The following is a 16,869-nucleotide window of genomic DNA, read 5'->3' as shown; positions in this document are numbered from 1 at the left end:
TTGTTGTTACTACATGCTACTACTACACTCATGAGTCCATGCAGCTCTAGTTTTGTTGGTCATGTCCCTGTCTTGCACCATTCCACCAAACTTTCCCTTGTCCAACCACATGGAAAAAGGCACCAAGGATTACCATGCTCCAGCACGTATGAATATCCTAGCCATATCCAGGTTTGTACCTTTCCCTTTTTTCTCTTTCCTCACAGCTAGCTCTGTTCAGTGCCTAGCAAGACATTTCCCTTTAGGATCTTATCACAAACAAGCAAAGATTTGCTACGGAAGTTATGTGCATGATAAGAACCCTATACAAGTTAATATTACCTCAGCAACATGAACTTAATTATTCTGATAATATTGGAAAAGTTATTTCTCCACTTTTGAAGAGACAGGCTCTGCATATTTTTAAAAGGCAAAACTTATATCCATAACCAGAAAGCTTTGGTCTGCTCTTCAATACAGCATATAAATGGTTTATGGATTTCATCAAAACTGATTAGTTCATTGTCTAGACCACAGATTATTTTTCATGAGATTTCTTGTCATATCTGCGAGCCATTCCTGTAATGATGGATGAGACTGGTGCCTTAAAATCATCATTTTCTCTGTCAGGAGGGAAACCCACTGAACCCTGTCAGATGGAATTTCACCTCATCCCCTCTAGCCTTATATGATGTAAGAGCATAATGCATTCTCAGAGAGGTGTACATGAGTGCGGGATTGAACCTACACATAACTAAAGGATTGCTACTCAGAAATAGAATATGAACTACAGAGTTGTTATAGCAGTTTAAACTTCTGCTTGGATAAGCTGAAATTGCTACTGAATCATTATACCAACCAAAGGCTTTGACATTTAAATCAAAGCCCAGTGATTTTGGCCCTTCTGAGGAACGGCATTCCAAAAATGGTGTCTGTCACTGTTAGCTTTATTCTCTCATAAATGAGAAGTATGGATCATGTAAAGGCATGAGCATCAAGAAAAATCCATGTGCAGTTTGCAAAGTGAAACAGTATGCCTTCTGTAATTCCAGGCCAAACCTTAGAGTTTGGAACACCATACAGTCAATTCTATGCACACAAATAAATCACAATAGATATGTTCACATGGACCTTGTAACATATTTTTCTGCAGTTATGGGTTGACAATGAGTCCAATAGTACATGAAGTGGGAAAATGTATATGTAATAATTCTCTTTTGCAGTAAAATTAAAGTCATTTATAGTAATAGACTAGGAATAAACCACTGTCAAACTTATCAACAGTTTTTACTTTAACCATTTGTCACTCAGAAAAATCTGCTTGCTGCTGATTTTCAAGAAAAAAATGAAATGTGCTACTTCACATTTCATTTTTAACAGTTAATTGCTTCACAATTATATAGCATACAGAAAAGCAAAGAGATTTTATAAAAGTAGAATGGTTCTGAAATTTATTTCCTCTTTATTTCCATTTCTTATGCAGATCCATCTGAAGTATCTACTGTAAACTGGCTTTCTAGAGGAAAGCAAAGTTAAATATCCCTGGAAAGGATCAGAACAGCAGCTTTAACTTCTTATCACTTCGAAGGTAACAGTACTGACATATATTGCTGTGCAATGCTAAACTACAGCCCCACCTCTGGATAACAGATGATTGCGTGGCAGATGCACACAGAGCCCTTCCCTGTTTCCCTGAGCCTTCCAGTGCATATTGTGGTGTCTATTTAGATGATAAACTACTGGAAAGGCCTGGACACTTACATTTGTTGTGTCAGCTCTACTATTTACAGTGTTTAAAACTATAACCATGATTAATCCAGAGATAAACTATCCTAAGAAAGCCAATGTCACTTGCCCTGCAAAAGCAGGGCCCCATATGTGGCATAAATGCAGTTTGCTCCCCGCTACTTGCAGTGCCTGCTACAGCTCCCCAGGGATCCATGCATCTGAAGGCCAAATTCATGGGTCACTCAGGGGAGATGAACACCGACTCTACTGGACTGTGAATTACACCATTGATACTTAACCCCTCCAAGCCTGCAGCCTGACATTATATACACCTCTGTGCCTCCCACAACACCTACATGTGTTATTCGGCCCCACTGAACCCCCATTTTCCTGACCAGAATGACCTGCTCCCTTGGCCAGAACGCTGCACTGAGCATCCATCAAAGTCTTGTTTCAATACCAGTTAGTGCCCCACTTTGTGTACTTGTAGAAAAATTGGCCCCTTTTATCATGTCACATAAACTCCATCTCTTGCAATGTTAAAAACTAAATGGAGTAATTTATCGTGAATTATCAAATGGCATCCCATTAACTTGACTTTCCCTGTCTACTGTTTTCACAAGAATTGAAGCAACGGTGACTTTTACAATGAGAAAAAAAGCAATAAGAAAACAAACAAACAAACAAAAAGAAAATATTGAAAAGAAAAAATAGAAAAGAGAAAAAAGAAAAAAGAAAAAAAAGAAAAAAGAAAAAAGGTAAAAAGGAAAAAAAGAAAAAAGGAAAAGGAAAAAAAAAAACTGTTGATGACAAAAAGATTACATTCATTTTCAGCATGTCAATCTTGTTTTTCTACTTCATTTGATGGTAGGAAAGGACATTTAATGACACAAAGCCATTGTGCATATCAAGCTACATGTGCCTGTGGGCAGTGCACCAACAAATGGCATGCTCATTGTTGTAACACCCTAGACTGTAATTTATAACTAAGCCATAGGACTTTAATATAAATTGGTGGGTTACTTGTGAAAGGTGAATAGCATAGGCAAGTTTCACCTTTTCCTAAGAGTGTACAGGGCCTCTCTTTGGTATTTATGCTTACTTAACATAACTTTCAAATAACTTTAACTGGGCAGTAGCAAACTAGCTCCATCATCTAACTGGCTATAGTAAACTTCCCACCTGCAAAGCCTTCCTTAAGCAAGCAGCTTCCCCTCATTTGTGGTGAAAATGCCATGGAAGCACAGAGAAAAACAAAAGGGGGAAGAGAACAGGAAATACACTTCCCAGAGGAGAAACTCTTATGTATTGTATTGTCTGCCTGGACAGTAAACTCTTGGCAGAGCCAATTCTGATATCTTTTTCTGTCCACTATATAGCACTAAATCTCACTTCCAATGTTTAGATCTTATCACTGTAATACAATTTGTAGGCAAAATTTCCTAAGAAAGCCAGCATACCTTGACCTATTGGTGCAGAACACTATCCTTCCACATATCCACAGATGGAGGGCAAATTTTTGCTTAGGCAGATAATGACAGGACAAGGGGGAATGGTTTTAAACTATAAGAGGGGAGATTTAGATTAGAGGTTAGGAGGAAATTCTTCACTTAGATGGTGGTAAGGCAGTGGAACAGGTTGCCCAGAGAAGCTGTGGATGCCCCATCCCTGGAGGTGTTCAGGACCAAGCTAGATGAGAGCCTGAGGAACCTGATCCAGTGGGTGGCATCCCTGCCTGTGGCAGGGGGTGGAACCAGGTGATCTTTAAGGTCCCTTCCAACCTGAGCCATTCTATGATTCTATGATCTCCAAGAACATTTGTAATTCTGTAATTCACATATGAAAATAAACTATTAAGAGCCTACTCACCCCTAATATTCCACTTTACAAAACACTTTCACACCCAGTGAATTATGAATTACAGTAGTTGTTATTGCAATAAATACTGAATACCTGACAAATCTATTTGAGAAAGTCTCCACAGTACTTATAAGTCTTAACATCTCTGTTTTAAGCAATCAAAAACCAGTAACCCCACTTTTACAGAGTAGTAAAATCCACTTGTATTTTATATGGGTATATACAGGTGCACAAAAGAAATTTTTAAGTGAATAAGGAAGAATCATTCTTACGCTGCACTAAACTGTGAGTCATGAACATTTCCAGCAGTCCACAGTCACTTGTTTTATACTCCATTCACAAAGGAACTTCCTTCAGCCCAGGATTTAAACATATGCTTAATACTATACCAGGTTGTTCCAATACAGCCAGGAAAACAACAATTTACTGTGTCATGTTTGAGTTCTGTAATATTCATCTTCTAAAAAACAATAACTAATTTATAAACGTTTCCCAATAAACTTAACTATATTTTTAGGCATTCCTCAGTAGGAATATTCTGTAAACTCCAGATGTGTCAATCCAAATCCAGTATTAAATTTCACCTTTTAATGATTTAAATCTATGCTACAAACATGAAGAAGTCAAGGTTAAGAGCATGCTTTCATTCCCACTAAGCAAGAGGTGTGAATACTGAAGCTTCTAAGGCTGAACTGTAATTCTCTAGAATCAGCTCTATACATTTGGCTTTATAATATGACATCAAAACTGCTTTAAACAACAGGACGAGGATTCCCCAGCATCAGTGAGGAATGTCAGCTTGTCTCTGGGACAAAGGAATTGTGTTGAGTCAGGTGCGAGTGGCAAGGAATCGATATAGGAAGTGGAAAAAGAACAGGGCCAGAGGTGTGTAAGTGCCTACTGATTTCAGTCAGTGGAACGGTCCCTATAGGACCATTTCAGCTAGCTTCAAAATGGAACTACTAGAACCCCCTGCCTCATACAGGGGTCCAGTTCAGGTCTTGACTGCTTCCCAAGTCAAGTGATTTATCTATCTGATACATAGTTACATCTGCCAACTTAAGGTATGAGCATGGAGAGGTCCACTCCAAATAATCACTTAAACTATCAGACCTTTCAGCCACATTGCAAGTTACTTCATGGAGTGTGCCAAAATCAAAAGAAATGAAGAGGAAACAGATGCATGACATAAGACTGCATAAAAGTCAGAGAGAGAGTTGTCACAGTGCAAATGGGCCCACGAAAGCTTTATCTAGTTCTATTACTCTAATGATTTTGTTCCCTTAACTAGCTTAATCTTTACTAAAATTCAAATGGAAGGGTCACCACATGCTACTGGTTCTGCAAGAGCAGAAGCCATAAAAATAACACATGAAGCACTTAACTTAAACAGCTACAGCCTCTTGAAAGATACTCATTGAGAAATGTAAGTACCTGTTGTCTCCAAAGTCAGGATCCTTGGTTTTAGCAGCACTATCATAAACAAAACGCTCTTGGGAGATTACTATGACATTGTCCGTAGTTTCATTTCCCAAGATAGTGATAACAGGATAACCCATCTGCAGTGTCCACTGATCCATTACTTCTTGGATATTTACAGATTTTCCAACCCTTTTTAAAGCCTTCAAGAAAAAAAGAAAGGTTTTAGTATGTTGAAGCAATGCCACAATCCAACACGTAAAACTCTTTTTTTTCTTCTATCCCAGAAGAGTGTAACTTGTTTTAGAGTTTTCAATAACTATCAAGCATGTGCATACAACCATGTTTACACTCAGTATATACATACATACTACATAATTACACCAACATTCTCTGGGTATCTTAAAAACAAACATCAAACAATCTTGCCAGAGACACAAGCCACAATCATAGTCAGGTTTTCCAAATCATTCAAGCATTTTTGCTGTAAAGGAAGAAACAACCTGTTTTGCAGGGTCTTTACAAGTGTCACAGAAAAATTGTGTGGCTGTTTCCAAAAGGTGTTCTTGACCAGCAAATGTTTAAAAACAAAATAAATTGTCAACAGTGTTAGTTGATTTAGGGCACCTGCAGTAAGGCATGTTATGTTCAAAGGGCCTGATTTCTGAAAGTACAGAGCTTCTTTGCTCTGAAAATCAAATGTCTGGTAATTTGAAAATATTGTCCCTTGTGTCTAAAGTGAGACCATGTATATAGTGATATCCCCAGCTCCTTCAAAAACTGCGCGTCACAACGCTGTAGGATTAATGTGTCCGTATTTGACATAGTATGTCAATAAAAGGCTGGTTTACAGGTGGAATATCATCTGAAACAAAAAAGAATCTATGGCTTCATGGGAGATGAGACTGGATATGAGAATGACAGACATCATTTGCTATTCAGCAACAGAAATGTGTCTAGCTGCTGAACAGCCCTAGATCACAGATGAATGAACCTCTGATGAATACAAGCAGAACACAGCAAGAAGTCTTCAGAACTGAAGCTGCAATTGCAGTGCATTAGGAGCAAAGCAGCAGGCAACACATGTGCTTATAGGTGAGGGAAACAGAATTATTAGCCTTAACAATATATTTGAGTATACAGTATAGCCCTAGTGCTTATGGCCTAGAATGACGTCTCATTTTCATTCTATTAGCTGTGGGTTCTGCTGTTCTTTCAAGAGTGTGTTCATCCCTCTCTCTTCCCATTGCCAAGCCCTTCTGCAAAGGCTTTAACAGAGAAAGCTACCACGTGAGAAGCAAGAAGCAAGAAAAACTTTTGCAGTGACATTCAACTTCAAATTAAGACAGAGATTTAAGAGCCTAAATGAATATTACACATCTCAACTCTCATGTCAGTACAGACATAAAGTTCAGTTCAGTTGCCCACTCATAAACAGCTAATGCTCTTTGATCTTGACCTACTACTCCAGAAGGGCACAGATTTTCCCACAAAACTTGGATCAAATCTACTGCCCCTAACTAGATATCTAAGACACCCTACAGCACCTAAATTGATACTAGCTGACATAATTGAACAAAACTGACATATTTGAACTACTATCAACAGTCAGTTCGGGCTCATCTTAAGGCAGCTGATGGTTGAGGCTCATCATCTAGTGGCTAGTCAATTGGATCACTCTCTGTACTCTGCTGACTATATTGACTAAATTTTGGGACTCCAGTTGTCCCTATCCAGTCAGTTGAAACGTCCTGCAATATTCAACACATCCTCACAGAGCTGGTAGAGCTACAGCAGACATGAATATCTCATGTTGTAGCTGGAAGCCTGGTACAACACCTTAAGGCAGATGTTATTATATGTCTATGAACACGTAACTGAATCCAGTCCAAATGAACCGGAGCTTATACATAGATACCTACTTATCTAGATAAACGCAGATGTCTTGACTTCCAGCTGAATCCCAGCTTTGGTGTCAATGATTACAACTAGATTGCCATGTTTACGTATGGCTTGAGTTGGTACTTGTGCCAAAATTCCCTTACTGTCCCCTATACTGGCTTATACTTTGTCTCTATTCTGGAGTGCCCAGACTAGCTCTGTAGGTAATGAATTCAGGCATCATTAGCTCACTCTTTTGAAAATTAAACTCTGCCCTTGCAGATTCCTGGACCTAGGTCTACAAACTCAAACTTTGTTGTATCAACAAAAGGCAGCATGGACACAGAAACTATTATTGTCTGCAAATGGTACAGTAATAGCTACCTGTTCAGACTAAACTTTAAAGATTTAATAGTTTTGTCCTTCACATGAATCATAACTCCACACAAAATCACAAACACACCTGATGTAGATGCCAAAGCAGGGCACTTCCGTGTGCCTTCTAGCTTATGGGCCTCAGCCTGCTGCCACTACAGTCAATCATAGCAAATTCCACAAAATAGTTTTTACTGCACATCAGTGACATAGCACAAACAAGGAAATATATTCTAACATAACAAAGAACTGAAATGGGGGGGGGGGGGAACATTTCAGTGTTGCTACTGTTAAATGGAATTTCTTTGTATTAATGTTTAAATTTGCTCTGGGGTCTGAAGATCTCATTATGCCCTATTCAGTCCTAACCTTGCCAAGAAAATACTACAGTAAATTCTTGCTTCTCCCTCAGTGCAATAGATTAAAGCATTTTACCTTTGACAATGTGTTCCAGAGATCATTTCTGGCTGCATTGCCATACTTGTGAATGGTTAAATAGTCCTACAGAAATAAAAATACAAATACAAATCAGTATTACTATACACAAGCCAAACAACTAGAGCTGTGAATCATTGCTAGTATAAGTTAAATCACATTAATGTTTGCATTTGTCAGAAATCTAGAAATATACAATATGTTCATCCTAAGGAAGAAAATAAACAGTTTCTTAAGCTAGTTTACAACGCAAAAATTATTGCTAAGAATTTTCACTTACAACATTCAACATTCTTCTTTTTCTGTGTAAGTTAATCTATAAGCTAAATATTTTGCATATACTTTAAAAGTAATTGTCTAATCTCAGTATGGATTCCTAGGCAAAGAGGAGAAGCTTCTGAAACATAGTTCCACTTGCTATTTGAATGAGGACATTCTGTGTCTAGTGTGAATAATTTCATAGAAACACGGGATCACAGAATATCCTGAGTTGGAAGGGACCCAACAAGGATCATCGAGCCAGTGTGTGTGCAGCTGGCCTAGGGTGGTTATAGAAAAGTCTTTTATCTTATAAAAAGATCCCAAAGTTTGGAGATCTCTAGATCTTCATAACTGTAAATGCTTCATTACGTTTTCATACAATGCACTCAAACTCCTCATCTACTCTATATTGCAAGTAAAGAGACTCCTATCACTCTTAGGTGGTGGTTATTCTTTTTAATTAATTATTTGCAGATCATGGAATTATAGAATATCTTGAGTTGGAAGGGACACACAAAGATCAACAAATCCAACGCCTGGCTTCCACACAGGATCACCTGAAAATCAGACCATGTATCTGAGAGCATTGTTCAAACGCCTCCTGAACTCTGGTAGGCTCGGTGCTGTGATCACTTCCTTAGGGAGCCTGTCCCAGTGCCTGACCACCATTTCAGTAAAGAACCTTTCCCTAACACCCAGCCTGACCCCCCACCCTGTCCCAGCTCCATGCCATTTCCTCGGGTCCTGTCGCTGTCCCCAGAGAGCAGAGCTCAGCGCCCGCCCCTCCGCACCCCTCGTGAGGGAGCTGCAGGCTGCCATGAGGCCTCCTCTCAGACTGCTCTGTTCTGGACTGAACAAACCAAGGGACCTCAGCTGCTCCTCATATTTCTTTCCTTCTAGATCCACCCTGATGATTGCTAGATTTATTACAACAGATTTAATTGAGCAATATCCTATCATCAAAACTACAAACTCTTATCTAGGGAAATCCTGATGCGTCAATGTCAAAATACCTACTACAGACAACTCAGGCTTTAACAGATTACCACAAAGGTTTTCCACCTTCACAGTGGAATGCTACAGCGGAAAAGAGGTGACTGGAACCAAACTCTGTTTTTGCACAGGTATACATGTGTATTTTCACAACATACATGACTGAAGGTCTGAGGGAGTTATAAACTGAATGCTTTCACTTCTTCAGACATAGTTTCTATGACTGAGAGTCCATTCTTCTCCCATGGTAACCAGAAATATAGTAACTGATAAGCTACCATCATATTAAATTAATTTCTGAAATTATTAGGTTAAGCATATCACCAGGTTGGGTCTGCTCTGTTCAGGCCCAAAATGCTTCTCTTTTTCACAGTCATCTGGAGAAACAACACTTAGTTTCCCACCTTCCTGTGTCCCTAGACAACAGCTCATTCAAATACAGAAGTGAAATTCAGCAATGAGTGTTTGAATCACATATATTTCCAGCATTTTGATTGGAAGAATTAAGTGAAAAACCACACATCAGAGATTGTAAATCAATGGGTTACGCTGCATTTGAATTTCCACCATCTTCACTTTACACAATGGCAGGAGACAGACCCTAATTTACAGCACAATGATAAAACTGGGACGAATTTGCTGACTTTGTTATCTGTGCTTTGTGTGAAGTACGATACTTTGGGAATAATTAGTGTTTGGAAAGCAAATTTTCTGATATACAAATTGTAGCACCTGTGACAGATTTAGCTTTTGTCAGACAACTCATAGTACAACAGGCAGCAACTCCCATTTAATCACAGGCTAGGAAGGCTAAATGAGAACACTGACTCTCTAAACGCAGTACGAGTCTTAACAATGCCATGGGAATAACTTGGAAAAAAAAGACAACATAATACAGGCTGCACCTATAGCACACTGTGCTTCCATTTTGTCTAAAAATACAAAGTCATCTGAGGCAGAGTGAAATATTAAATAGCTTTCAAAGCTAAAGAAGTTGAATTGCAAATTAAAAAGCTAAAATAGGAATAAACAAAAGTAGGACGAGGTAAATAAATAACAACAAATATACATGTGCACTCTAAGTGGTGCTAGAAAACACTGCATGTTTTGGTTCTTCTGAGAGTTGTTTTCAGAATCATTACACAGCAAAATAAAATGGGTGGAACACTTGAGGATTTATGCTTTGCTCGCAATAATCCTGTTAACCAATCTACTATTAGACATAAAATTTTACGTTTACTTTTTGCATTCACAGAGACTACAAAGGGATGAAATGCTTCTGTCCTATTTTGCTTTTTAGCTACCAGTACACAGGTAGCTCAACACCAATGGTTAAAAATTCATTATCTTCCAATCTTACACGTTTTTAATATTAAGGAAAACAAAGATAATCATAATATTTACCATGAAATAAGAAAATACAAAGATAAACACAACATAAGAGTACAGTCCTTGTACCACAAAATTCGACTATACATTTTTTCATTGCTTCATTAAAGCTGTATTTAGACCATACACATTAACTCAAAACAGGAATTTTACCTAATGCATACTACAGAAAAAGCAGTCCTAAGTGACAGTATGCATCAAAACATGTTTCTGACAGTAAATCTACATTGCAATTCAAAATCTGAGTGCAGTTTTTACAGGCACAAAAGCATAAAGCTACCGAACCAAGTCCCATCAAAAGTCCTCATTTATCAGCATTTATCAGTTATTATTTCTCATTTATCAGTTATTGTTTTCAACAATAACCAGTAGCAGATACCTAGAAAGGGTACAAAACAGGGCAAGCACACAGCGATACTTCCCCAGTATGCTCTCCCAACATCCAGGACTTCATGCCCCAAGGAATCCCGAGCAAATTAATATCTTTGAATTTAGTAATCTTCCATGAATTTGGCCAGTCACTTTCTGAACCCATAAAAATGTTGAGCATTTGCAGTACTTCATAAAAAAGCATTTCACTCTTCAGTGATCTATTGTGTGAAGATGCCTTTGTTCCAACCATCTGTCAGTCAGTTTCATCTGCTGCTCCCTAGTTTTGGCTCTAGAAGAGACAGGGAACTACTGCTTCCTACTCTACTCTCTCCAAGCCATTCTTGCTTTACAGATCTCTATTATAAGTGCTGTCATACCAGACTTTGCTTTTAAACTGAGGACACCACCAGACCCAGACACTCCCCACTATGCTGCCAACTTATGTTTGTTACCACCATCCAAGCTAATGTCTTCAAAGCTAGCTAGGGTTGAACCTAGTTAGGGTTACCATGACCCACAGCCTTAAGTTTCATTTCCAAATTAGCCGCTCCTCTTGCAGTACCTTTCATGGATAGTCCTTCACCTTCAAAAAAGAAAAGGCTTACACATATCAGCATCAAGTACATTCCACAAAATATTAAAACAGGAGTCAAGAGATCTATCCATACCCTGGTTGTCTGTTATAAGGATGGAACAAGCAGGAATAGAATCAATTTTTCCTGCTGGAGACCCATATCTAAATCTTAAGTACCTTGCAAAGGGAGAGAAGCTATATTCTCATTCACTGTAATTCTCCAGAACAGGAATATTTACTACCTCTTTGCCTTTATATTGAATAGAAAAGAACTAAAGCAAAAAGAAGAGAGATGCAATCCACAGAACATGAAAGGAAGATGACACTGAAAACACAGCTGCCTGAATCTAAGCTGTGCTCTGCACAGCTCCAAAGGAGGTAAAGTGACTTAAAGCAGCTTTCTCATAAACACATATGCCCAGAACCATCTGGCTGCGAGGCTTCTTCCCATCACAAAATTGCATGTCTATCACCTAGAAAAGCTGTTCCATCAACTGGAGTATTCTGGAGCATGGAGAGAAGCCTCAGCCACTTTCTCAACTTTCAGCTATAACCCTAGCATATGTGTCAGGAGAGAAACATCATGAAAACCTCTTTAACTACCAAAGATTCTAGAGGGCTCTTCTACAGCTCCCCCTTTCTTTCTCACTGTAATGCTATCTTTAAATGTTTTCTTTGTCATGGGGAAGTAGAAAGTTCACTGGTCCTGGCACAGTGTCTCAACATGAAAATTAAACAACCACACACACAAAAAAAATAATCACAGGATACCTTCACCTCTATCAATAAAAAAAATGTAATTGGACAATGTGGTTTTGTGACATGTGTTCTAGTAGTTTTTAATATCAAATTCCAAAAAGAAATTCAAAATCTCTCGTTCCATGAAAACAGATTCTAATTATTGCACAACCAAAGATCTAGCAAAAATAAAATCCCAACAGATTTAGACTGTAATATAATGTTTTGTCAGATAGTAATCTTAATCCTCCCCAAAAAATAATTTCAAATTATTTTATTACTTGAATTTATTACTTGAATATTGAAGCAGATGGTTTGAACAGTAGTAGAAATGTGAAAAAAAAATGCTAAAGGATTTTGAAAGATGTTTTCAGTAATATTGTATTGATTAAGCTCGCAGTCCCCTTATTGTGTTAGACTTCTTTTAAGTAAAAAGAAGATTACTCTAAGGGAAGAAGTCTTTTATCCTTTTGCAGTCATAGTTCCCTCAGTACTGCGAGGGACTGAGCCTCTTGGCTTCAAGAAAATGAACTACCCTACCATCCAAACATGATAATGCTCACAAGTAATAAAAGGTAGTTACTGATAAATTCAAAGAAGTTACAAAAGTGTACAGGGGCAATAAGTCTTCAAACATATATCTTACTTTCAAGGGAGACTTCAGATCTGTAACTGGGAACTGAAACATCATTTCTAGGACCAAATTCCTTTCTCAGTTTATCAGTGTAAAGCTGATTGGTTCACTGAACCAATCAACTGTCCCCGACTTATATGAGTGGTGCTGAGATCTAAATCAGATTAACATTGAATAACTTACTCTTTCTCCTAAAGATAAATGGGAAATCCTGCTACATGAGATGAGTGAGGAAAAAGTAGCAACATATTTCGTAGCAACATTCTTCTGAATGCCCTTATTTCTCAAGGCTCACGAAACAGCAGTGTTGCCTCTACCTTCCTCTTTTGTCTTCTATTCCTACTCCTGGATCCATATTCTCTTCCCTTCAGCCTACAGTATGTTCTTGTTGAACATTTTTATACCTGATTTCTGTATCTGACCTAAGATTTAGAGCAAACAATAAAAACATTTCTTTCAGGTGGAAAACAGGCTCTAAGGTTCTGGCTATCGAATCCAGTGTGGGTCTTTTTTTGTTTGTTTGTTTTGTTTTGCTTTGTTCAAATTTCTGTACTTAGTTAAGTACATAGAGCATAGTGAAACTATGCACTGAGTATTATGAAAAAGATCAGACAGAAAGAAGTATGCTGGTGATTTTAGGAGACTGTTAAGAGAAAGATGATCAATCAAATAGAGGTCTCCATCAACAGACCTCAAATATTCGAGAGAAAAGTTTATTTTGAAATGCCTTTTAAAATGGAGATGTTCAGATGCTCTTTTCATACTAATGGTTGATTTTAACATTCCTAATCAATAAGCTATTTTTTACAGTGAATTAGTTAACCTACATTAAACCTTATAATAGAGAGGTTCAGAACTGAAGTTGACTAAACTCAGTGGCTTCAAGTCACACTAAAAACATCATGATGAAGTAACAGCTTCAGTTTTGAAAGTGTCTGCATGGGGCTATAAGGTTTAACTAATCCAATTACAATTCACACCTTCAGCTACTTCGAATGAACTTTCACTTGTCCTTGTATAAATGCAGATTAAACCTTACCTTATTTACGTGAAATTAAAAACAAAACTCTGAATTAGCATTTTACAAGACTTTGAACAATCAAAACACATTGCTGCTATTTTTTTTCCTTCTTATTTCTAATAATTCTGCACGTACTAGTGGAGCTACCTGTTGAATCTCGTCCATACAGAGATTTCTTGACTAACATATTTTAAAATTACTAGTAATTCTAGCTCTCTTCGCTTTCTGAAAGTGGCGTTCCTGTAAGATGTCCTGGCCTGGCAGACAGGATTGCTTTTTACTTTTTTTTAACCATCTCCAACTCATTTTTGTCTTTTGTCTTTAAATAATGACACAAAATAATTATCTGCTCCTTATACAATCATACTTTCTCAATTGCTATTTTATCCAGTCTGTATTTTTGCTACTGGGTGCATTATGCAAGCAGAAATTCTTAACAGCAAGTAACAATTTACATATTCCCAATAATTTTATTGATCTACCTCTGGAGAACCATGTTTAAAATATCCAATGTATCAGCAACTTCTTAGCTAACTTCTAGATTCAAATGCATAAGTAGGTTAAAAAAAAAAAAAAAAGTTAAATACAGCCTGAGAGGTATTCATTGTACTTTAGATGCATCGTGCAAATACTCATTTCAGCTGTGTTTTGCTTTCTTTTTGGGATAGCAACTCTGACATTGCAAAAAATCACAGAGATGGAAGTCTGTGGAATCACATCAACGTACAGCAGCTGAAATTTCAGACCTTTATTTTCAAAAGGTACATTTAGACTTTTTTCACACACAAGAGTAAAACAATGCTTACAACCATCAGCAACTGGAAAACATCCACTGTCAACATGTCATATCTGTAATTAAATCATTATATGTGAACAGCAAGCTATAACTACTAATCAGGAAGAGTGATATTGGAACCATATACAGAAATAAATCTTAATTTTCTCTAGAGCCAATGATGCTGAATATGCCAGCATAATTATAGTATTTTACTTTTTCCTTCTTTTTTCTTTGTAATTCATAATACTCCTATCTGTTATAACAATAATCAGATCAGTAGAACTGACATTTCTGGTGTTTTATGGGTCAATGAGATTTTTAGCACTGATTTCAGTGGGAGAAGTATTAAGGCAATGTTGAGAGTATCTCACCCATAGTGTTGAAAGTGTAACATTCATTTAGAGGATAGACAGGACCCAGTCCATGTCCTAAACAGCTCTCTGTCCAGGCTGAGACATGAGAGAAATTGTTGAGAGAAAGAAGGAGGAAAGAGCCACCATTAAATCAGTGGGACTGCTTGCTTTGTTCTATCTGCTTCTTGTTGTTAAGGAAAGAGACCAGTACTGTAAATCAGAAGTAATCCAAACAAAATCAATATGGCCCTGTCATTTTCATTTCAATGTGAGAAAAGAAACTCCAACCAGTGTAAGACACACAATTTTGTAATTAATACTTCTTCTGCATTGCAACTCAGTGAATCCAAGGTGAATGGGGTATCTAAATAAAAGAGATCAAAAATTTATACTCAAGCAAATTTCCAGAGTCATACACATTACTTTAAAATATATCCTGCTTTGCTGAGAATCCTTTTTAAAAGATCAGAATTATTATATTGGGAGGTTCATTTGCCTTATTAAATTCAGCTTCACCCATTAGCTATGAACATAGAAAGGAAGGAGGTTCCATTTTTAAATACAGCAACAGCAATTTCAGTGTGGTGGCAAAACAATTTGCATTAGAAGACTAAAGAAAACTGTTGAAAGGATCAAAGAGTTATTGCCTACCAGAGTCTGATGGTGTCTGCTATGCAGTGAGACACCTACTAGTATATTAAGCTTGGCTTTAAGGAAAAAATGTATTTGATGTATTATTTTGTAGGGGTACTAAACTACTGAACTAAGAAAAAAACTTACAGAAATAAAGTACTCTTTGAAACTGAACTGCATATATTTGATTGAATTTGTACATTCGTTTTAGTTCTGCCTTGTTTGGTTGCATAATACATTTAAACCGAACCAGATATTGCTCAATAAATATATTTGCAATGAATACAAAAAATGATGGAATGTTTTCCAGAGATATTTGGACGGCACCTGCTAATTGTGACAGGTTGGCTGCTCATTCCTCTGCATTAACTTGAACTATGCCCGGGGACTGCTAACAATGCAAAAAAATCTGTGCTATATATTCTACAATATTCTTTTCTATAGAAACCCCAGAATAAGAGAGAAATCAATACAACTTACTGTGAAGAGGTCACCATAAATCACTTGAGAAAACTTATTATAAACATGATTTGCATGTCACTGTGTCTAGATCATAACAACCTGCAACATTTGTACAGTAACACTGAGTAACAGATGGCAAAGCAGTAATAGTGAAGTTTCGACTTTGCCTTTAAGTTACATGTTGTTTAAATCAATCTAGCAAACATGGTGCAAACGACCATCATACAGTACAGTGACTAAAGCTGCATTTAACTTTTCAAAATGTAGACCCCGTAAAAAATCATTATCATTTACATCTGCATACATGCTACTATATCTACCTAATTCTATTTGCTTTTTTAATTTTGAAAAACAGAGCATTATCCAATCCACTTGATATTCCTCATTGTTTAAGTAGCGTGCACTATAGCAAGTAAACTAAACTGATATATCTTATAATAATATAGTCAAAACATATCTGTGTGTAGGTGGAAATCTGTCCCAGGTCAAGCCTGAGGGGTCCTCAGCCAGAAAGACAGACAACACGAAGACACGTGATGATGTAGCCTTCTGCTCAGGATGCTGTTGAGGACACTGCTTAATATGCTTTGCTGGGAAGAAAACAGCAAGATCCTCCTCCATTGAGCTAAACAGAAGTAGATTTATTTAATTTCTTATGTGTAGTAAGTATTAACTCGGGGTTCAATCCTGCAATCTTAGTGCTGGAAATATTCCCACTGATTTCTAAAGAGCTAATGGGAATTTTGATTGCACAAAGAATCACATATAAACGTGTACTTCCAGCACTGTGTAAATTCCATTGTGCTGGTTTATAGCAACAGAGATGAGGTTGCTAGTAAGCTTGTACCAGGAAAACAGTACAATTTTATTCCAAAAGAGAGCATTTTCTTAAATAGCCACTCAGCCTGCTGATACTATCTGAGAATTCATAACTGTAATTCTTTCTTTTAATAATTCCTATCATAAAAATGGAGAAAATAACCA

At 37.3% G+C, this 16,869-nt stretch overlaps 1 protein-coding gene across 4 annotated transcripts in view; it reads right to left on the bottom strand.

The window, feature by feature from the left end:
- Window positions 1-16,869, bottom strand: part of TRHDE (thyrotropin releasing hormone degrading enzyme) — a 208,250-nt gene that overhangs the window by 65,558 nt on the left and 125,823 nt on the right. For all 4 annotated transcript variants that reach the window (XM_080576967.1, XM_080576968.1, XM_080576969.1 and 1 more), the window contains exons 8-9: window positions 7,678-7,743; window positions 5,002-5,189 (exon numbers count right to left, since the gene is read on the bottom strand). In XM_080576967.1, coding sequence (XP_080433093.1) covers window positions 5,002-5,189; window positions 7,678-7,743 — 254 coding nt within the window. The remainder of the gene's footprint in view (window positions 1-5,001; window positions 5,190-7,677; window positions 7,744-16,869) is intronic.

Source organism: Anser brachyrhynchus (genome assembly GCF_964034855.1).
Source record: "Anser brachyrhynchus genome assembly, chromosome: 1".
NCBI lineage: Eukaryota > Metazoa > Chordata > Aves > Anseriformes > Anatidae > Anser > Anser brachyrhynchus.
The sequence above is the reverse complement of the archived record's forward strand: the minus strand, read 5'-3'. Positions and strand labels throughout refer to the sequence as shown.